The following is a 22,758-nucleotide window of genomic DNA, read 5'->3' as shown; positions in this document are numbered from 1 at the left end:
GGATCTGGTTATTTCCGGATCAGCGCAGTATACCGCAGACCCTACTCCTTGCATTACTTTGGAACCATCGGTGTACACATGTATCGCCTCGTCCGCCATTTGCGCACCCTTGCGCCAACCGTCCACCTCTATTGTGGCCTTAAGATCTCCCTCGAAGCGCAGATAGGGAATCAGGTAGTCTGTTCGTCTTGTGATTGATGATGCTATACTACTATGGCCATATGGTCGGCTCTCAAGCTGCCCCGAAGCACCGAGCCTGGTTGCGGTCGTTAATGCTTTGTTCTTTGCTACCACGTCTACATGTGGAATGTGCAGAATTGCATACAGTGCAGCCGTCGGGGTTGTTTTCAGGGCTCCCGTAATGCTAAGCATCGATAGTCTGCATACCTCCTCTAATTTTTTGAAGTTTGTTGTTTTTTGTGTGGCTTTCCACCAAACAAGAACTCCATAGTATAGAATAGGGCTTACAATCGCTGTAAAACCCCAATGAGAAAGAGAGAGCGATAGGCCCCACGTACACCCCAGCATTCTTTTACATGCATAGAGTGCCGTTGAGGCCTTCTTGACCCTCTCCTCCACGTTGAGCTTCCATGACAGCTTACTCTCTAGGATGATTCCTAGATATTTTGTGCAAGGTTTCTCCTGTAAGGTCACCCCTCCTAGCTTAGGCCTGGTCCGATTTGGGACCTTGTACCTCTTTGTAAACAAGACCATATCCGCCCTCTCCGCATTGACTTTCAACCCGACATTAGATGCCCAGGTATGAATATCCCGAAGCGCCCGATCCATCAAAGAACTAATCGTTGGAAGGCACTTTCCACTTATGACAATTGCAACGTCATCTGCGTAAGCCGTAAGTTTTACGGGTCCCTCATCGAATTGCCTGAGCAGTTGGTTGATGACCAGCGTCCACAGCAGAGATGATAGCACCCCTCCCTGCGGCGTGCCCCTGTCCACTGATTTCGTGGCCTCGTACAATCCCCATTGTGATATAAATATTTCTGCAATTTAGCATGCAGCCGATCCATCTGATTAAGGCAGGATGTACTTTAATGTAATTAAGACCATCCATAATCCCCCATGTTGCATTATTGAAAGCCCCGGCAATGTCCAAGAAGACTCCTTGTAGCAGCATAAGTGTGACAAGAAAAAATTTAAATTTAGGTACATTCGGTTATTGAATAAAAAAAAAAAAAACTTTTAAACAGCAATATATCGGCACTCTGATGTTTGGGAATGTACCTAGCCTTTGGTAGCAATACAGGAGTATTATCCGTTTTCTTACATAAACTTAATCGAATCACAATTCTATTTAATGAAATAATTAAGTTTCCCTTTTCATACAGGGCCTTTTGCTTCATTAATCGAACATCTGTCAGCAGCCCCAAAAAATATTTCGTGTTTACAAAAAATAGTTAAAATGGAAAGCAGCCATTTCCTTCTTAACTATAAATACAATCAAAATAAAATGCATGCGAACTACCCATAGATGTTGCACCTAACCAAATATGTGCCTATTTTCTAAAAAGCCATATCTTTTGCAGCAAATGAATCGAAAATTAAATTTTGAAATTTTTTCGTGTTTTTCTATTTTTCGTAAATTATTGAAAATAATTTATTTTTGATTGTTACATTGACAATAAAATTCGAAGCACCAAGCAAAGCCGACTGGTTTTTTCACTCGATAAATCAATAATGAAATAATTAACAATTTGTATTTTGTATGGAAGATTGAGTTCAATTAGGGCTTTAATGTAGAAAACTGGACTAATTATTTCATCAAGCCTCGGTGTGAAATTGGCATTACATAATATGCTATGTTGAAATGTTAAAAAATTTAAACGCGTGGGCACAAGCAAAGATTTAGTGAATATATGTCCTGTTAATCACGTCCCTGCTGGAAGCCATAATTTTGAAATAGTAAAACGCAAATGACGTATCGTATCCAGACGGATCCGGACGGTTTAGATATTCGAGAGAAAAGTTCTTCGTAAGATTTATGGACCTCCATCAGTTGGCTACAGTTATCGAAAAAGTGTGCAAAAATAGCTTTACGCAGACTTTTACAAAGACAAAAGACCCAGCAGCTGCGTTACTAGGCCATATTCGCTCCTGTTCAGACGGTATCTTATCGGAACTTCTTTATCAACGCAGAGAAAAACAAGAGAGTTATAAACTAAAAACCATAAATGGTTATGGATGTCCAAAAAGCGCGCTAGTCGCTTCTTCGCTGGGCTTGCTGGCGCCAATTGGTAATACCAAGGGAATCATTTATACAAATTTTATTTTATTTTCACAATAAAGGCTACAAGTTGAGAACTATCGTTTTCACAACTTGAGAAACAGCAGTATGCCCCTTTTGTTTAAAACGTGATTACTCCCAAGTTGAGCCACTGTATCGAAACAATGCTTGATATTTGAAAAGTATACTAAGGACTGGTACAGAAAGTTCTGCAAATTTAGAACTCCCTATAAGTGGTTTAGTAAGGATATAGGCTTTGAATTAATTATTTCTGAATTTTTGATTCATAAAATTTTCTTTTAAATGTATTAGCATCTGAAGTCTAGCCTTTGCAACGAACATGAGTAAATATGTAAATATGCTGTACATTTGGAAGAATAATCCCAATGTTATTTACAAAAAGTTGACAAAACTCAGAGAATTATACTATGACACTGCCCCAAGAACGGGTTTTTAGGAAAAACCGATCCATATCAAGAAGAGATGTTGCCAAAATAGCCAAAACCACACTTATGCGAGTCACACGAACATTAAATCTACAACAAGTGAAAAACAGACGTCAAAAAGCATTTCCCTCACATGTAAGCGGTATGAGAACAAATTACGCCTTTGAAAATGGACCTTGGAAAGTTGCGAGGTACATAATTGTACTGCTTGCAGTCGGGGTTTGACAGAAAGATCTGATTTGGCAAGCTGTTTGTGAATGTCAGCATAAGTTCGCACCGTTTTCTACGCTGGGAACCATTGACGCAGAAATTTACGTGAAATAGTGTCTTCAAAAACGCCTGCTGCCGTTCTTACGTCGCCATAGTATATATAAGTAACGAATTTTTGGACATTCCGCTTATTTGAAACCTGCTAACGTTCAACTGTTGAATCACTACAATATTCTGTATTGCAAAATTATCCTTATTAGACTATTTTCGAAGTAGTACAATTATACTTCACTTCGCAACTGATAGCGTGTTTAAATTAAACTGATTAGTCATTCCTCAGTTTGCGCTCCTTTTATACCCTCTGTTGCCTTGTCCGCATATTTCTCCAAAGGTCCAGACGTTTCTCCTTCTAGAATCCCCTGCTTGGTTACTAGCTATATGCGTGTGTATTTGTAGTGTATAGCCTCTCGCATAGCCATATGCGTGGGTATGCGTGAATAACTACTTCGACTGACGCCAACAGGTGTATGTGTAAAATATCTCTTCGTCGCCTTGTATGTATGTGTGTAAATGATGACTGATGTATTCATGTACACCAGTGTGGCTTTCTTCATGTTTTTGTTGTTGCGTGATTATTTACTAACAGCCTAGTGATGTCAACATTCGCCACAATATTTAATCTATATTTTGGACGGACTTGCCTCGAGAACATAACGCTCGTGTCACCCAAAAGTGTTTCGACTATAACAATGTACATTATCTTAAGAAAAACTTGAATCCACCCAACGTGCCTTAGTTGTGGCAAATTAAGCGATATTGAGCTCAGGTGCATGTCATTGAAATAAATATATATTTATATGCTACAAAAAAGGGTAATAGTCTAGAACTGGGTTCGACTGCTAACACCAAATGCTACCAAATATATGGATAGAAGTGTGAAACGACGCGTCTTGAAATCAGTATTAATAATCCGAAGGCGGAAAACTCGAAAAATAACCCGGGGTCCCTCCGAAACCGGGGGTGGGATCCATAGTATTTTTGCGCAGAACACCTTTCTGCTTATAAAAGATTAACCTGGGCGGTCCACCAATGGGGTGGGATCAAAATTAAATGCGTGCAAAATCTCTTTGTATACAAAATTTTTTTCAGTGCACAACAACATTACAGCAACACATGAAAATCGCCAACTTCAACTGCAAATATCTCCGGACAGAGACAAAATTTTTCTTTTCCGCCCTCGGATTATTGTTGTCGAAGTCAATACGCGTCTTTTGACACCTCTCTCGATATTTTTGGACGCCTATTAGCGGACTCCTGTTCTAGACTTTCACAAAAAAAAGTACAAAGTAGCTGTTATCACTTTATGAACATTTTTCAATTTGCAGAACTTTTTGTACCAGTCCTTAGTTCTCAACTTGAACTCTTATATGACTCAAGACCAAATGTTTACTGGGTGCTGTTGAAGAGGCAATAAATACACTCCCAGTTGGTGGGGGGGGGGGGGGGGGGGGGTGGTGTTGATAGTCCTTTATATAGACATAAATACGGTACGCTTTTTGTACTAGCCTGACTGTATTGGCAGCGATTTGGTATGACCACTTTAAATCAGATCACCCATTCCTTTCGTAAGGGACCTGGAGTCCCAGAGGATGGCTTGCTTAATATAGTTGCGTTTGTATTCATATTGTGACGAATATGCACATCACTAAATAAATGCACAACAACAAAAACCTTAAAGCAAGCTACATAAACACATTAAGTAATCATCATGTACACACATCCATACAAGCAGCAGAGAGATACTCAGAAACGCATGTCATCATCAGCCGAAGTAGTACTCACATATACACACGCATATGGTTAAACACTACAAATACACACACATATGGTTACACACTACAAATCCACGCGCGTATGGCTGGTGACCAGCTAGAAAATTCTACAAGAAGAAACGTCTAGACATTTGGGCAGAGAGTATAAAAGCAGCAGAAGCTGAGTAGTCTGTAATCAGTTTGATTTTAACACGCAATTGGTTATGTATTATTGTGAAGTATTTTCAAAGTAGTCTAATTAAGACCATTTTGCATTATTGAATATTGGAGTTATTTATTCAACAGTTTAGTTAGGTTTGGAATAAGCGGAATTTCCCTAAATTCGTTACAATATTTAACATGCGCCTAACGTAAATGAAGTCACAGTAGGTTTGGAGAAGCTGTGAAGCTATCTATGTATTGTACTTACGTGCCCTTTGAATCCTCACTTTCTGTTTCCAATTGGTGTGTCAGTTTACGAAGAATATATGGATCTTTGCTTCTCGTTCAAACGATTAATAATCTAAACAAATTAATGTCTCATACCTGAGCTGCTGAGGTCGTTAATCATAATAACTACAGGGTGTATAGTTAGGTATCTTTATTGAAAATTTAAACATATATATGTGTATTCCAGCTGCTTTATTTATCCATTTATTTTACGTGCGTAACTACGAATTTACATACAGTTGCATAATTTGTTAAATCTATAACGTGATTTTTTAGTTATTTAAAGTAAAACAAATAATAATTTCAATGTCATATGCTAATGAGGTACCATTATTTATACTCAATGACTATTTTTAAAAGGCCCTCTTATACATATATACATTTTTTGTATTCTCATCTCCATATTTGTTTGAACACAGCCTTCTCTCCCTTGGACATCATGCGAAGTAATCTTACCACAGCAAGGGGTGCTGCTGTCACGAAGTGATTAAAGGGAGGTAACAAAGAGATTCCGGTATACTCATAAATTATAAAAGAAGCAAACGCTGCGACTTCGATTGTCACCAATAAAATAACAGCAGGTACGCGGCAGTTCCTCAGCTCCTTAATTTGACGATACTAAATCAAAGGTTTTCCTAAGGGCAGATATCTATCGAAACTTGGAAATCTGAATATATAAAGATGCTTAATGTCATGATGAGAAAGTTTCGGGTCAAGAATATTAACACTTTTAAATAATTAAAGGCAGTTTTTCCCAGCTTCCAAAACCAGGGCTAAATCTCATGTCTGGTGAACTCGGAGGACGCGCACAGACTGTCCCAGCATCAAAGCAGTAGCATTAATATACCGACAGGAGTAAGTGCTTCGCATATATCCTTCCTCCAAATACACAAGGAGGCGGAGTATATGTTGCATCCATAGCAAAAAGATGCAGTCGCAATACCCGAAATGTTGGAGGCGGGCTAACGAATCAATGTTTCGGCGAGTCTTTAAGATGAACCTCCAACACAGTAAAGTAGCACCGAGGTGTGATTCTAATAGTACAGTAGCCATGGCTCTGATCTCATGGGAAGGTTTATGCATTTAAATTGTATTCGTACAGTTATTCAAAGAAAGATTTTTGATTCTATCGATATTTTTGGATAAACTTTTTAGCAGTGCTTTGCAGGGTGATTTCCCCTGTTAGGAAATAAGATTTTAAAAGCAGTGCTCTTATAAAAGTAGCATATAGATTTTGCTTGTTTAATTAAGTTGCATTTCATCGGTTCACACTTTTTAACAGCTCAGTAAATATTTATCCTTTTGAAAATTTCAGCATTTGACAAACTCCCTGCGTTCCAATGGACAGTGATAAAGATCCCGATAAAAACTTAACGCGACTCAAAGGGTTGATAAGCGCAATACAAAGCTTAATAGCTTCAAAGCTTCCGCAACCCAATTGTCAACTTCACCTATGCGAGGGAACTCCTGTTACAAATATGAATGTATCATACACATATTTAGCAGGCGAGGCTGTGGCGACCCCAAGTTCCTTATGGAACTAGGAGGTGGGGCGGGATGGCCTAGATTAATGGTGGTAATATTAATCGTTTCCGAGATGGTTGGGCTAGTAACTTAATGGTGCTTTGTTACCGGAACCTACCGGATCTGTATCCGGCAAAGGACCATCAACATCGATAACACTCCCCAAAATCTTCGGGGAGTGTCTTTGTCGTTAATACAACAACAACAACAACATAAAAATTTAACATGCAAATATGCATGTTAAATTTTTACTCGGACATAAATCACTGTCCATTGGAACGCGGGGATTGTTTCTCTTGTTGCGTTCCAATTAAGCGTGATCCAGATACGTATAGAGATTTAAATGCAACAACAATGTTATACATATAGATCAACATGCATATGCATTTTAAATCTCTATCCGTATCTGGATCGCGCTTCATTAGAACGCGACGTCTGACAATAAACCCAGCTTATGTTAAAACTCAAAGTGGAAGTACCTTATTTTTTTGTATCATGGAACATCCAATCTCAACTCAAAATGTATTCAATTTATGTCTTCATAGAGCGTTCTTGAGAGATCTTCCGAAATAAGGCTTTTTTCAATCGATTTCTGAAGCAAGACCTTATTCAATAAAATCTTGTCACAGTACAGAAATTCTCACACAGCTTTTTTCATTTTTTTTATTCCACTCAGCATTCGATATACATATGTATATTCAGAATTAATTCGGATTTTACGTTAATAGTTCACAAATTAAAATATATTTACATACATTGTTTTAATATCTTTAATTTTAATTTACTACTTAATAATATCACCCTTTCTTCAAATTTATTTATAAATACCTATGTATGTACATTAGAATGCCTCCCGCTTGATAGACAAAATTGTTTATTTTTCCCATCGGAATTATTGGTTTTATTTTAGGATCTGCTTCAAAATATACCGAATAAGTTATGAGATCTATGTGAGCTGGACCAATTTGACATATTTCTAATCTGAAACAATAGTTTAAAGTTTAAACCAACTTCCCACAGGAACAAAATTGTAACTCCATAAAGTTTCTGTGTGAAATTGGTATTTTATTAAATATTTTAGAAAATTTTTTACAGATATTTTATACAAAAAAAAGAAAAACACTTTGAATGAATGAGTCGAAGCTTTACTTTATTCCTCTTAAAATTTGTGTGAAACTTTCATGTTCATGTTGTATTTCTTCGCATGCGAGTTACGACGCAATTTCTGTTAAACATGCGGTGTCTCCGCTTTCTTGGTTTTCCATTCCTTATACCAATTTCACGTAGAAGCTTAATAGAATCTCAATTTTTACCAAATAATTATTTTTTCCACTTCGTTAACGAATGTTCGTCCCATGCCCAAAAAATAATTTAGGATTTATATTTTATATTAAATATCGAGTTCAATAAGCACTTTAATATAGAAAACTAGCCTAATTATTTCATTAATTCTCTGTGTGAATTTTATACCACATTCAAACATATATCATCGGAGGTAGATTTATGGAACAACTATTTTCAAAAACTGTTTGGCGTCAGATTTAAGATTGTGCAGCTCACGTAAATCTTTAAATTTTTTCTTCATATTTTGACGGGATCGTAAAAAAACGATATTACAAAATTCCGACAAAAAGTCCATTTATTTTTGTGAGTCACTATAACTAAGAGCGGTGTACTTATGATTAAGTAGACCTAGTGGGCAGTTTTAACTAAAGTATTATACACCATTTCTGAAGAATCTGTTAAAACGGGTTCTTCTCTACCTTCTACCAACGCCATTTTTGAATACTTTTCCACTAGCGGTCGAAAAATTAACTGTAATCAAAAATCAAAGTAAATTAAATTAAACTTTGGTAAATTTTTATAGCTTAAGGAATAAAATCTGGAAGCTACTTCACTACAACTTTTTTTTATAGAATCTTAGCAAGTAGCACAATTATAACAAGTAAAGGTGTCTAAGTTCGGGTGTAACCGAACATTATATACTCAGCGTGAGCTTCAATTGCACATTTCATTTCAGATAAATTACTTTTCTACATAACACGTGGCACCGCCCGTTCAAAAAAAAAAAAAAATGTCTCCATTTCCTCTTACAATAAAACCTGATAAGTGAAATATCATTGATTCAAAACTATTTTTTACCAAGTTATAGCTTATTATTCTAGTCTACGACCCTTTAAAACTTGTTTTATATCTAAGTTCCCGTGGTCTTTAACCGATCCCGTCCATTTTTACTTGAAATATTTTCTGCCATAAGGAAAATATGTGTACCCAATTTTGTTACGATATGTAAATTTTATCTTCGAGTTATGGCTCCCGAAACTTTGAAAATTGTTTAGACAAAAAAGGGGCGGTGCCAAACCCATTTTTTCAAATTTAAGTGTTTTTCAATTTAATGTTATAATTCAATTTAGAAAGTAAAATTCTATTGATACAAAGCTCTTTTTCGCTAAGATATAGCTTATTATTTTCGTCTATGACCCTTTTAAAAATCTTGTATACAAAATCCTTAACCGATTTCGTTAATTTTTCTTCAAAGCATTCCTTATAGTAAAGGCAACCTCTCTGCCGAATTTTGTTACGATAGATTTAACGATTTTTGATTTATGATTAATAATATTTGTCAATTTGACTTTATCACAAGTAGGCGGTGCCACGCCCATTTTAACATTTTTTTTTTCAAATTTGTATCAAGAGTCTCACTGTCAGTCCACATGCCAAATTTCAGCATTCTAGGTGTATTATTTACTAAATTATCGTGTTAACGGACAGACGCACGGACGGACATGGCTCAATCAAATTTATTTTCGATACTGATGATTTTGATATATGGAAATCTATATCTATCTCGATTCCTTTATACCTGTACAACCAACCGTTATCCAATCAAAGTTAATATACTCTGTGTAAAAAGCACGCTGAGTATAAAAAAGAAAGGATTACGTTAGTAGGTCATCCACTCATATCCAGTAGTATTTTTTATTGCTTGTGTAAGCAAAAATAAAGCTAACTGCAAGCTAACTACAAACTGGTTTTCAATAGACTAAGGTCAGGTTTTCAGTACGTTTAAACTCCAGTTAAAGTTGACTGGAGTTTAAACTTGCGATGCAATGCATCATATCCAATCAAAACAAGTGTGATATTTTATCCGTCAATGCCTGACAGGATGTTCAAGGTGGCTACTTTTTAGCGTTTTGGCACCGTTTTTACAGGAAGTTCAATACAGCGGTGGATACGGTCAGCTAACTTCAGCGCGGGTTAGAAAGAGATGCAGGATGAGACCACGATAGTAACTTTAAAAATCGGGTGTTCCAATCTATTTGTTATTTTGACGTCTATGCCGACACACTTGTCTTATCCACAATACATCCAACTAGAAAAAGCCAACCATAGACGGCTTTTATTCCCGATGCATGAAATAAGATCTTAGCAAAGGACATTAAACAATTACGTGTATATTTTTTCGCAACGCTAAATTTCGAAAAGAATTGTCTTAAATCAGTGCGAAGAAACAATATTTTTCTTACATTTCAGAATTATTATTTTTTGACAAACGTATTTGTGGCTTAAGCTGCATTTACACTGCACTAAATGCGACATTTTATGCCGCATAAATCATGTAGGTCCCGTCCCTCCAATTTGTTGGAAAAATTAAAAAGAACACCGCGCAAAATGGAAGAGCAGCTCGGCCTAAAATCTCGTCGGAGGTTATCGCGTGTTACATTTTTTAAATGTATTATTTGTGTTTAAAATTTCTTAAACGACGCATTTCCTCCTAAAAATTGAATTTCCGAAATTAATGATGTGATCGCATTTGGCGTACAATCTTGGGACCATTACCTAAAACTTTCGTCAGCTATATTGTGCTACATCGACACTCTCTCTTCTTCATTAAAATCCGAGATGGGCGACCGTCTTCACTGAAAGCTCAGAACTTAATGGTAATATTGACATTGGTATCTATTCCGAAGATCTAGTGGAGCATCGGTCCGTAACTATTTTGATATGATTCCCAGATCACAGTGGTGTACCAGGAAACTATCCTGCCAACGACGAACTATCGAAGAAATCTATTGAAGAGACCGGGTTAAGTCAGCTGCAAAAGCTGGCTCGTGACAAACTTTACTCCGTATAAATGAGAACCGAACCAGGTTGCTTATAAATCTTAATCGACTCTCCTTAAGTTCATTGATTGAGATCTTAACACACGAGTTTCTGATGGTAGTACACGGTGGATGCATCGGAATTCAAACGCATGATGCCTATCGGAGTTGTATGGACGAAGAGAAGATGGAAAGTGTTGAATAATACTTTCGCTATTGCCTCTTCTGGTTAGGAAATGTGTGGAATTTCTTAACATACATTAGACTATTTATTATTTATATTTGGCTTTGCTAAAAAAAAATTGCGCTATATGAAACGGTTACAATGGCCCAATTTTGTATTCATTGAAAGGAGAAAGGGCTTTAGCTCCGGCCTAGGCGTAATTGTCGGTCTAAGTTGAGCAACTACTTTATTACTATAGTTGTAGAAGAAGCTTTGCTCCTTTCATGTCCAATTAAAGCCATACCATCTCATGTTGTTGGCTGCCCGAAGTCGGCCGATTTCCACATGTTGTGCTCTCTCAGTACAAGAGCCCATTTTGCGGCTAAACCAGCTCATGCAGAGTAGCCAAGTGAATGACGACATCTAACCCTACAAATATTCGAACATTATTGGGCTGATTTAAACAGGTACATTTTTTAACTAAAAGAAATGTGGGCAATCGAAGTTTTCACGTTAAAACCGACTCGTTTAAAGCAGCGTTTATCGCTTCGTGCCTTTTTTCGGTTGCACAGTGTAATAAACTTACCTCACATAGCTATGCAGATATTCATTACAACCTATCTCTTTATTATTCCTTCTTCTTTTCAGTTGTTGTATTTGCTACAACAACAACTGCTTGACCGCTAGCTGCCAATTTCTTCTGTTCCGCTTGATACAAGTAAGCGCGTCCCAATTGAACTACCTGTATCGTTCCAACGAAAATATTAACCGAGAACAAACTCCAGTTTTTAGGAATGATGACCAATGAGTATCGTGACCAAATTATTCCGGTAGCCGCGAGTGCTGCACATTGTGGCACCGATAGACTTTCGGCTGGACGTGCCAAGTCACCGAGACCGGCTATGACAAGAGACTGGAAAGAACAGAAAATTTAGTTAAACTATTAGGTCCGCTATTCAGGGCGAGTATAAAACACAGTGAAAGGGGATAGAAGTTTACCCCTAACGTGTGTGTTATTTAAGCTTGGTTTTTCAATGAACGTTTATGCTGCAATTAAAGTTGAGCTCAGTTTAACCTTGACACTTCGGCCGGTTACATAAAATTTTACTCCTCATGGCAGTTTTAACGGCCAAAATTAAATTCGCATTCAAAAGCGAGTCTTACAAACCACCCTAATATAAACGCACGCAATTCATTTTCTGTCAAAAATGTCTCATGCACATACAACTTGTATGAGAGCTACCCAAATTGAATTTGCTGCGTGAAAACCTAACTCGATTTCCAATTTTTGTTCTGCGTGACATTTAGATTTGACGTTTGCACACATGCTTTACATTGTAGAAACGCATGCTTATTTGGGTTAGGGCAAAAAACGCCGGTTGTTTGCGTGCGCTAAAAAACGCAGTGCGGTTTTATTAGGTTTGCATTTTAGTCGCCTGTGAAGATAAGGTAATTGGTTTGTGGTCCTACGCCTACCTCCTAAAAATATTTATGTGATCCCGATTTCGACTGAAAATAATTGAGGAGAAAGAAACGCCGTGGAGGAAGAAAAGAGAACCCATTGGTTAAAAGCGACAAGCCTGATTTTAAGACGGGCTAGCTCGCCGCAATGATAACACAGACCTCCAAATCTGCAAGGCTTAGCGAAGAAGAGGAACCATGTAATTCGAAAACCCCATAGAATGACGGAGAGGGGGATATTATGCCAGGAGTAGATCAGGTATTTGAAAGGTCAAAGGAAGTAATGACAAGATTTCAGCTTACCCGGAGATACTAAATAGAGCTAACGGCGACTACGTTGCGTTAAAGATGGACGGGGTGTCGAAACAGTCCTTGACGACAATAGACATCAGCAATTGCCATGGACGGACATTTGCCGGAAAGTGGTGATCTATAGAAAAATAGCTGATTAGTGTCATGATAACAATAATGCAGGACGAATCAAATACAGCGCTACCAACCTTCCCTTCAGCGGGAATGTACATTTAAATTTTTAATTAATCTTAATTATTTATTTTTTGGGATCTTTGAACCTAAAACTTAAAATACTAAACATAATTGATTATTACAACGCATTACTTAATTTGATTAAATTCATAAGATGCAATAATGATGAGACCTAGGCTTAATCTTCAAGGACAAGACATAAACCGAATCATGTATGGGTGAGTCGGAGGACTCACTGAGTTTGTTGCAGTGGCAGAACATGAATTGGAAGATACTTCGAGTTTCCTGAATAAAACAAAGACGTTGAGAATATGGGTTAAAGGGCAGGCCCTTATCCTGGGACCCTGATACGTGGGTCACAACGTTGGAGCCCTGCTAGAAGAGTTCAAGTGTATGGGAAACTGGCTACATTTAGAAACGAGTATTTATTTCATTATGTGTTATATATCACAATTCTGAACAGGTAGGTATTAGTAAAGGGTTTGTCAGATCTACCTATAGAGGAGTGAGAAGGAAATAATTTTAGAAAGCTCAGGGTAACGTACTTATCCGAATTCTGAATAGATGTTAAAACAAAACATGAACAAAAAGGACCTGCATTCGAAGATCAACATTGTTAAAGGATACGAAACAAACGTAAGAAATATGAATCCGGTTGGCGAAGGATAAGGCACTCTGCCATTTGTATGCAGTTTTCGATTTAAGTACTTTAGGCGATCTTGCTTTGAAAAATGACCAATTAGATAGATATTATCGGTTCTTTATTTCGTCAAAGCGTATTGCGAGTGGAGAGCACCAGTCATCTGAAACCTTAGAATCCGAATAGACGGACTCGTTTTTTTAAATATCTGGGCCTTGAGGCAGCGTATTATCCTGCGAAAATGTCAAATATATGTATCACGGGAAACGGAGTACTGAACACTGGGAAGCTCTGCTTACCAATTTGAGTTATATTCCTCTTGTCCTATTAAAGAACCATCAGCACAGTTGACGCTCGGATAGTAGAACTATATAGCCTCAATCAACGGTGACCTTGCTAAAATACTCTTAAGTAATAGCCCTTGACTTGCTTTCACTTTAGATTTAAAGCCTCAAGGTGGTTTTCTATTTTCACATCATAAACATAAACCGACAGGTAAATGATAGATTCAGTCAAGCGGCATATCAAAAAAGTGAATAAAAGTTCAAGTGAACACCGCGAAGCATCCACGATTCCTTCAAAACTGGTAAAAATACTACAAATCCTCGCTGGCGTCCCTTGTAAAAATAAAGGGACGTCTAAAACAGGAGTCCAGCTGGCAAGTTTCAAGTCTGCAAACACTGCAGGATACGAACAGCTCGCATTGTCTACATCTGTAGTTACACGGTTAAAGTTTTGAGCCTAAATCTGAAATTTTTTTGTATTGATAAAAAAAAAGAAAATCTAGTGGGCGGTAGCCAGGTTTCGATCCGACATGTCCCGTATTGCAGTAATGTGGTGTACCTACTAAGTTATCGCATAGGTGCAACAAAACAAAAATAAAAAATAAAAAATAGGAGTTAAGGAAGGAGAGAGAACAAGAGATGACTTGCAGAACTTTTCACCAATGAAATTTTTCATTTTTAGATTTTCAGCAAAAGATTTAAAGTCTTGGATATGTATACAAGTTTCTACTTTTAGATTCTTTAATCTTTTTGATTTTGCTTCGAACCCAGGGCCCGTTTTACAAAACATAAAAAAAAAATTTAAACCATGGCGGAACTATACAAGGTGGCAGCACGGGACAGCTGCTTGTGTACTTTTTTATTTGATTTGATACATCAACTTCCGGCGCAGTACGATTTTGACATTAGTCCATCGAATTTACAAAAACAAAGTACATGGAACTTTTATTTATGTTTGTAGGTATGTCACCATGCTGCCACCTTGTATAGATCCGGCATGATTTAAACCAAATAAAATTGAAAAAAAACGAGTTGTAGAGTTTTTGAATTCAGGTAAAAAAAAGTTGGAAATATTAATTAAACCGATGAACGGTATAAAATTTAGGTTAAAATTTCTACCGGGTACGAGGCCCAACTAATACGCATGTGACGCCAGAATGCAATGTCAAATAGGTATGCCCATCGTGAGCCTTAAGTCCTCTCTCTCTCGACTTTGTGAGTATAGCGTCGTAAGACTTGCACATGATCTTAGAAATTTTGCAGCCACGCTCTGCTGTCCACGTCTTTCCTGCTTGATGGATCATATCCAATTCCTGTCTACTTTTAATTCCCCCCAAACAGATTGAGACTTCTACCATCGGTTGATTCAGTGCTGCATTCTCCTTTGCAAATCCCTCGGGCTTCTCGTTACCTTCTATCCCAGAAACCTGGTATAGATGTAAGGTCCGGCCTGAGCCAAGTCTCTCCAATGTTTCTTTTCATTCCAGCCCCCTAGTTCCAATCTTCGCTAACGCTAAAACTCCATCGCCAAAACACATCTAAAAGAATATCAAGTGCGCAGAAAAGTATGCAGCATTCAGGAATAATTGCCAAAGTCGTATGTAAAAGTATAGGAGTTATTCTTTGTGACCATATGGTTGTTGTTGTTGTTGTTGTAGCGATAAGGTTACTCCCCGAATGCTTTGGGGAGTGTTATCGATGTGATGGTCGGGTACAAATCCGGTAAGCTCCGGTAACACAGCACCATTAAGGTGCTAGCCCGACCATCTTGGGAACGATTTATATGGCCACATTTAACCTTCAGGCCCCCCTCCCTCCCCACCCACAAGTTCCATGAGGAGATTGGGGTCGTCAGAGCCTCGTCTGTTAGTGAAACAGGATTCGCCGCGGATAGGTGAGGTTGACAATTGGGTTTGGAGAAGCTATGTATATATTGCGCTGGCAACCTGAAGGGTTTCGCTACATAGCTCCTTGAATATGATATTTTAGTCGCCTCTTACGATAGGCATACCTACCGCGGGTATATTCTGACCTCCTAACCCTCTGGGATGACCATATGATACTTATGCCCGATTTCTCAGTGCGAGTTTAAACTCCAGTCAAGGTTGACTAGAGTTTAACCCTGCCACTTCGGTCGCTTAAGCTGAGATGTGCATGAACATTTGATGTTATCGAACAAACTGGCAAGGTTAAACTCTAGCCTCAATGTTGCATACTTCTCTGCGCACTTGATATTTTTTAGATATTTTTGGCGATGGAGTTTTAGCGTCAGTGAAGGTTGGAGTTCAGTGGCAGGACATTTCTTGATTAAGTACTGTGTGAGATTATTGCCATGATCGCCGCCTGACTATCAACATATATATTGACGAGACTACAGCTTTAGCACACTTGCTCCAAAATTTCCGCTGCTTCCTTCACGGGTAAAATTTCCGCCTGAAAGACACTGCAGTGATCTGGCAGCCTGTAGAATCTACATATTTCTACTTCGACCCCCTCCGTTAATCCCGAGCCATCGGTATACACGTGCCGTTTCCGCACCCCTCGCTCCACCCTCCGGCTCTATTGTGGACCCAAGATCTCAACTTAAAAGTATTTGTTTTTTTTCGCCACTCGTTGTCTAATGAAACGCGACGCGTTCAAGAGGTTCTAATCATAAAATAGCATTATAAAGTATGCAATAATTTCCAAAACGATTAGTTCACTCAAATAAAAACTGATAACAGAAAATCAGATAGAATTGCCCGTTTGACATATTCGGATCTTTTGCATTTTTCTATAACGGCACACAGCTGTTAAAATAATTATATATGTACATATATATAGATATGTATGTACATATATATAGATATGTATGTACATTAGGTTGTACATTAGGGTGGTATATGGTGAATTTAAATTTTTGTTATATCTTTCGGGGCACCCTCCTAAAATATGCTAATAGATCAGAAAATGATTATTGCAATGTTTCACGCCAATCCGATAATGTTAAAAGTGCCTCATTGAGGTCAAAGTTAGGAAAAACAGCGATTCTTCAAACAAAATTTTAGTGTTTCGTCAGTAAAAGTGAAACCATTTATGCCAGGAACTTGACTCATATACCATTGAATATTGTAATGTCCATAGACGTTTGCATGGAAATTAAAAATTAGGGATATCCACAATGACCTGATCTGATAAATGCTAAATACTGCTCAAAATCAATACAAATAAAATTACCTATCGAATGGTGTACGGGTCAAGTTGCTGGCATAAATGGTTTCACTTTTACTGACGAAGCACAAAGAATTTTTTCTGAAAAATCGCTTTTTTATTACATTTATTGGATTGGCCTGAAGCTTTATATGTATCATTTTCTAATCTATTGGCATATTTTATGGGGGGCCCCAGCGGAAAATCTAAAATTGATGTCTTGGGGCCACCCTAATGTACATACATACACATGCACTTTTTTATTTATGCATATGCGGCAGCTTTGTTCTTCTCAATTGATTATGTAAGTCCTTTAAAGTTTTATGCGACAAGGCCAACATTGTTAACCTTCAAACTTACCCATTTAAAAAAAGGTGCCCAAAAGAAAACTGTTTTAGGTCCTGTTTAAATAAAAAAAATGTGTTTATGAAATTAAAACTTTTCAAATTTTACCTAAACTCACCAGCTGGATGCTGCCACAATGGTCTCAGTTTAGCTGGCACATATTTATCCACGGAACCAATTAAAGCATTGTAAACTTTACTAGGAAATCCTTTGCCAGCTGTAGTGGTTGACGGTGGTGGCGGTGGGGGTGGTGGTGCTGCTACTTGTGGTGCTGTCGACGCCATCTTTTTCTTATCGTTTTGTATTCAGTAAATTCACTATTATTATAATTTTGGGATATGATGCTTTGTATTTTTTTAAAGGGTCAGGTACTACTCGTTCTAACACCGAACACTGAAAACTTTCTATAGTTGACTTCCTCACCGTTAGCTAGACAGTGAAGAACTGAAAGCTAAAACAAAAATACGTAATATATAGGAAATATGGAAATGGAAAGCAAAAAATTTAGAATTGCATGCAAAAGTACGTTAAACATATAAGGTTTCTTAAGCTCGTGTGCAATCGAGCATTATATACCCACATGTGGGTTGAACCCTGGTTTTAAATATAGCAACAATTTATAAAGCGACACCAAGTGATTTAGTAAGAGAAAATAGTACAGACGAAGCATATGTAAAAACTGGTATTACCGGGGACCGTAGAAATTTTGATTTAAAAAAAATCTTTATTAGTTACCCTTTGATTTTTTAATAAAAAAGTAACATTTCAAGTTTAATTTAATCGGAGTGGTTATTCGTCCGGAAACACATTAATAACAACAACACATACAACAAACTAGAACAAATACAGATATTCCAGTAAAAAAAATATTGTAACATTTTTGTTATCAAATATATACAGTGTCGGCCATAAATATAGGCACAGCGAATTTTTTCAGTTTTCACCAAGAGTTTTACTTCCACAAAATTATTTCCGTTTTTTTTTTTATAAAAATATGTACCAACATTTCAAATATATGAATTTGTAAAAAAAAATTCTCTAAAACGGGAAAGTTTTTAGCGACTTAAAGAATCATTATCTGCAGTCCTTGGTTCTCCCATATTTAATAGAATAGATCGACTCGGAACTCTTTGTTGAACATTTCAAATTTATGAATTTGTAAAAAAAAACATAATCCGTCAGAAAAAAATTTTTCAAAACGGGAATTTTTTAGCGACTTAAGGAATCATTATCCGCGGTCCTTGGTTCTCCCATATTTAATAGAATCGACTCGAACCCTACGTTGAACTGGCTGGTTAATAAAGGCTTTGCTTAGACTGATTGTTTCCATAGTCTTTCCTTTGAACATAATTGTTAATAAAATTTTGCGTGGTTGCCAAAACCGATTTTCTCCACTTTCGTACCCGAACAGCCAATGAGAGTTATGTGATGAAATTTTTAAAAACTTCTTTTGTTTGTACCCTTTTGCTAAGCGCATTATATAATTATTTAAACTCATGTCGTAATCATCATCATTTATTTCGAGCTATCCCTATTTCTCGATAACTGACGCCGAATGGGAGCATCAAGAGAATAACTTTTCTCTCGAACACTCCAAGAGCCATCTCATCTTCTCTCGATACCGTCGATGATTTCGAGCCAGTGCCGGCGAAAGGTGTGGGTATGGTGGGTAGGACTACCCACCCTGGGATTAGAAATAGTCGATAAAAATTATGTATAATGTCGATACAAGTTACAATGAAAACTACATTACATTATTACTTGTCGATTGATTACTGACCATACCCAATATTTAGTATAATATAATCCCTCATGCCTACCACTTTTATCGCCTATCTAAACTACCCATCCAGACTTTGCGCGTTTCGCCGGCCCTCTTCCGAGCCATACATCAGGACAGGTACTATGAGCGACTTGTAGACCGTGATTTTTGTTCGTCGAAAGAGGACTTTACTTTTTAATTGCCTACTCGGTCCAAAGTTGTTAACCTTCAAACATACCCATTTAAAAAGATTTATTTTCCGTTTGATTTAGCAGTATCGAATTTAAATCCGTCAACAGTCACGTGGCTGCCATGAGTGTAAGTAAGAAGGACCAGACCACAATACAAATATTTTTACCTCTTATGTCGCTGGGGAATTTTTGTCAATTAAGCTAATTGGCCGATAATTTTGCTTGGGTTTCATTAGGTTAATAAGACTGAAATCAACAAACTGCCCCTTTGGTCAGTTGGGGCCAAAGGCGTTTCCATTAAGTCATATTACTTACTCCAAGTCGATAAAGCAATATCCTTCATCGAGTGAGTTTTCTAGCTCCGTATCACGCTCAATTCTCACGGGAATGCTCTAGATCATTGTGCGACTTGAGAAGCAGAGGTCGTAATATTTTTGTTCACATGAGTTGTAATAAGCAGATGTCGCCGTTGTGTTGCAAATTTGTTGGTTTAATATCTTATATTTTGTTTGCTTTACAACGAATACGGGACTCTTCGGAATTGTCCAAATTATTTTAATTCAAATTTAAGAATACATCCAATCAAGTTACTGTATACTATAATACGGATATGTTCAACCCAACTATTTGCTCATAATTATGATACTACAAACATACTAGCACAGCTGGGTATAGAAAAGATAATATGCGCCCGCTACGGAGAGGCTCGTCACTCGGAACATGCGTGACAGTGACGCGTTTTTAGAGAGTAGAAAATGTACATGTGCACTTATTCAGATAAGAGAGAGCGCTTTTATTGAGGGTGGTTGGGTTGAGATTTGCTTAAGTATTTCACTGTCAATGTAATGATAAGACATAAACATGAAGAGAATTAAAATAGATGCGCAGATACTACGTCATACTGTATGTATGTATTTACTTGTGCATGTCAATAAAAACTATGTGAGAGGTGAATATGAACTACTCGAGGCCGTTCATTGCTTCCTAAGTTTTTTCTAAATGCAAAATAAATATACAAATATATTTATTTTTGCAAAAATACTGTTGTACTATTCAAACTACATACATACATATATATACCCAAACCATTCGTATTTTTCAAATTCAAAGTTGTATATTTTAACGATTTTCCGTCATTTCTTGTCAAATTTGGTTTCGAGACTAACCGGTTTCGGCATTGTGCCATCATCAATGTCGATTTTCATTCTGTCTGTTGTCGTTTGTCCTGTATTTATTTGTGTATATTTAGTTATGTGTATGTGCTGTGTGTTCATTCAGAACTGAGGGTGGGTTTTACTGATCGATTTGTGTGGCTGACTGAGCCAGGTAAAAGTCCGTAATTTTAGACGTTTCACCTTATTTGTGGGTTTGTTGTTTTGGTGCGTTAATTGTTTTGTGTTTATTTGTTGTTGTGTGTTTGTCTGTTGTACCTGTGTGATTACTTTCTTTCTTGTAAACAAGTTTTAAAGGCTCGAATATTGTGTCAGAAATTGTGTTTATCTGTTCGCTTATTATTCTACCGTCGAATGTTTTCTGTTTGTAGATTTCCATGTTTTCGAGTACGTTGAGACTTTAGCCTTCTGCTTGTATGTGAAGAACCCTATCTCCTTTATTGATGTTTGCTGGGGAACATTAATTTTCGACCATGTGATTCGCGAAGTTAGAATCTGGTATAGTGTTTGGATTCCGTTTTTTTTTTGTTGTAATCTCTAATGTGTTCTCTGAACCTCGTTCTTATTTGCAGTCCTGTTTGTCCTATGTAACTATGTTGGCATCCCCAGGTAAGCTTGTATACGCCGTGGCTGCTAAACGGATCCTCTGATTTGAGGTATTATGTATTATTGTGTCGGTGGCCGTTGGTTTTCTATATATGTCATAGTTAAATCTTTTGGCAACTTTAATAATATTTATCGTGAGGTCTAGATAGTTGATTCCTCCGTCTTTTTCGGTTTCCATTGTAAATTTTATATTTCCGTGCTGTTTGTTGAGGTATTCTAGTACCAGCTCTTCGTTATTAGTAGTTAAAACGCTTATTATGTCATCCACGTATCTAGCATAAAATGACATTTTTCTTCCAGATTTTGCATGAACACTTCCATAAGAATTGCTGATGTGGGGCTACCCATTCCAAGACCGTTTGTTTGTCTATATATTTTATTGTTGAATTGAAAATAGTTTTGACGTAAATTGGTTCTTAGCGTATTTGTGATTAGCATACTTTTCACTTTGTTTTTTGTATTATGAACTATTGTTGAGCTAACTATGTCTAAAGTCTCCGATAGTGGTATTGATGGGTATGAATCCTTTATGTCAAAAGATACCAATTTACTGTTATTTGTTAACTCGGTCTCAAGTTTCTCTATTAGTTCTGTTGTTTTAGCTATTGCATATTCGTTCCTTAGCTAGATAATATCTCTCAATATCGCGTTTAAATTAACAAAGTCGTTGTAAGTTCTATACTTCTTCTTTCGTATTAACTAATTAATTAAAATTATAAATTGCCTACTCTGTCCAAGTGGTTCCCGCAGTATTGTTAATAAATTATCACATTTTACGATACCGGAAAAAGAGGAGTGGTTTTAGTCCGATTTTGTCAAATTTTAATACTAATCAATTCTGAGTTTAAGCAACCCCTTATATCGAATTTGGTTAATGAAATTAAGTGTTTGCTAACGGCCGTATAATTATAACACCCTGTCTGCAACTATAACTGGGTTTAAAATTCGACTTCAAGTTAAAATTTGACAGTCGCTTTGTGCAACATGCATGAAAAACTGTTCTCTAAAACTTACTTACTTACTTAATTGGCGCTTAACCGTCTAAACGGTTATGGCCGTCCAACAAGGCGCGCCAGTCGCTCCTTCGCTCCGCCAACCGGCGCCAATTGGTCACACCAAGGGAGTTTAAATCGTTTTCCACCTGGTCCTTCCAACGGAGTGGGGGCCGCCCTCTACCTCTGCTTCCATAGGCGGGTTCCGATAGAAACACTTTCTTGGCCGGAGCATCATCTTTCATTCGCATAACATGGCCTAGCCAGCGCAGCCGCTGCGTTTTAATTCGCTGGACTATGCTGATGTCTGCGTATAGCTCGTACAGCTCATCATTAAATCTTCTTCGGTACTCGCCAACGCCAACGCGTAGAGGTCCATAAATCTTTCGAAGAACTTTTCTCTCGAACACTCCCAAAGCCGCTTCATCTGCTGTTGTCATGGTCCATGCTTCTGCCCCATATAGCAGGACGGGTACGATAAGTGACTTGTAGAGTATGATTTTCGTTCGCCGAGAGAGGACTTTACTTTTCAATTGCCTACCTAGTCCAAAGTAGCATTTATTGGCAATTAATTAAAATAGCCTATTATTTCATTTGCATAACAATAACCTAGCGGGTGGATCTTTTGGATATTATTCTTTGCCATATGTTCATATCTGCGTAGGACTCATGTAGTTCTTG

General features: G+C 37.4%; 1 protein-coding gene across 2 annotated transcripts; it reads right to left on the bottom strand.

Annotated features, from left to right (window-relative positions):
* Positions 1 to 5,295: 5,295 nt before the first annotated feature.
* LOC137236477 (mitochondrial pyruvate carrier 2-like) lies at positions 5,296 to 17,805 on the bottom strand. Of its 2 annotated transcripts, XR_010948440.1 has the most exons (5): positions 17,473 to 17,805; positions 17,370 to 17,410; positions 11,536 to 11,862; positions 11,254 to 11,378; positions 5,296 to 8,498 (listed from the first exon to the last, which is right to left on the bottom strand). XR_010948440.1 is itself a non-coding variant. In XM_067759120.1 (4 exons), the coding sequence occupies exons 1-3, from the start codon at positions 17,636 to 17,638 to the stop codon at positions 11,578 to 11,580; spliced, it is 492 nt and encodes a 163-aa protein (XP_067615221.1). In that variant the 5' UTR covers positions 17,639 to 17,805; the 3' UTR covers positions 5,296 to 8,498; positions 11,536 to 11,577. The 2 variants fall into 2 exon arrangements, 1 of the variants encoding a protein (XP_067615221.1); XM_067759120.1 differs by lacking the exon at positions 11,254 to 11,378.
* Between the last annotated feature and the right edge of the window lie 4,953 nt (positions 17,806 to 22,758).

This window comes from Eurosta solidaginis, chromosome 1 (genome assembly GCF_040869045.1).
Source record: "Eurosta solidaginis isolate ZX-2024a chromosome 1, ASM4086904v1, whole genome shotgun sequence".
NCBI lineage: Eukaryota > Metazoa > Arthropoda > Insecta > Diptera > Tephritidae > Eurosta > Eurosta solidaginis.
This window is presented reverse-complemented; position numbering and strand designations above follow the sequence as displayed.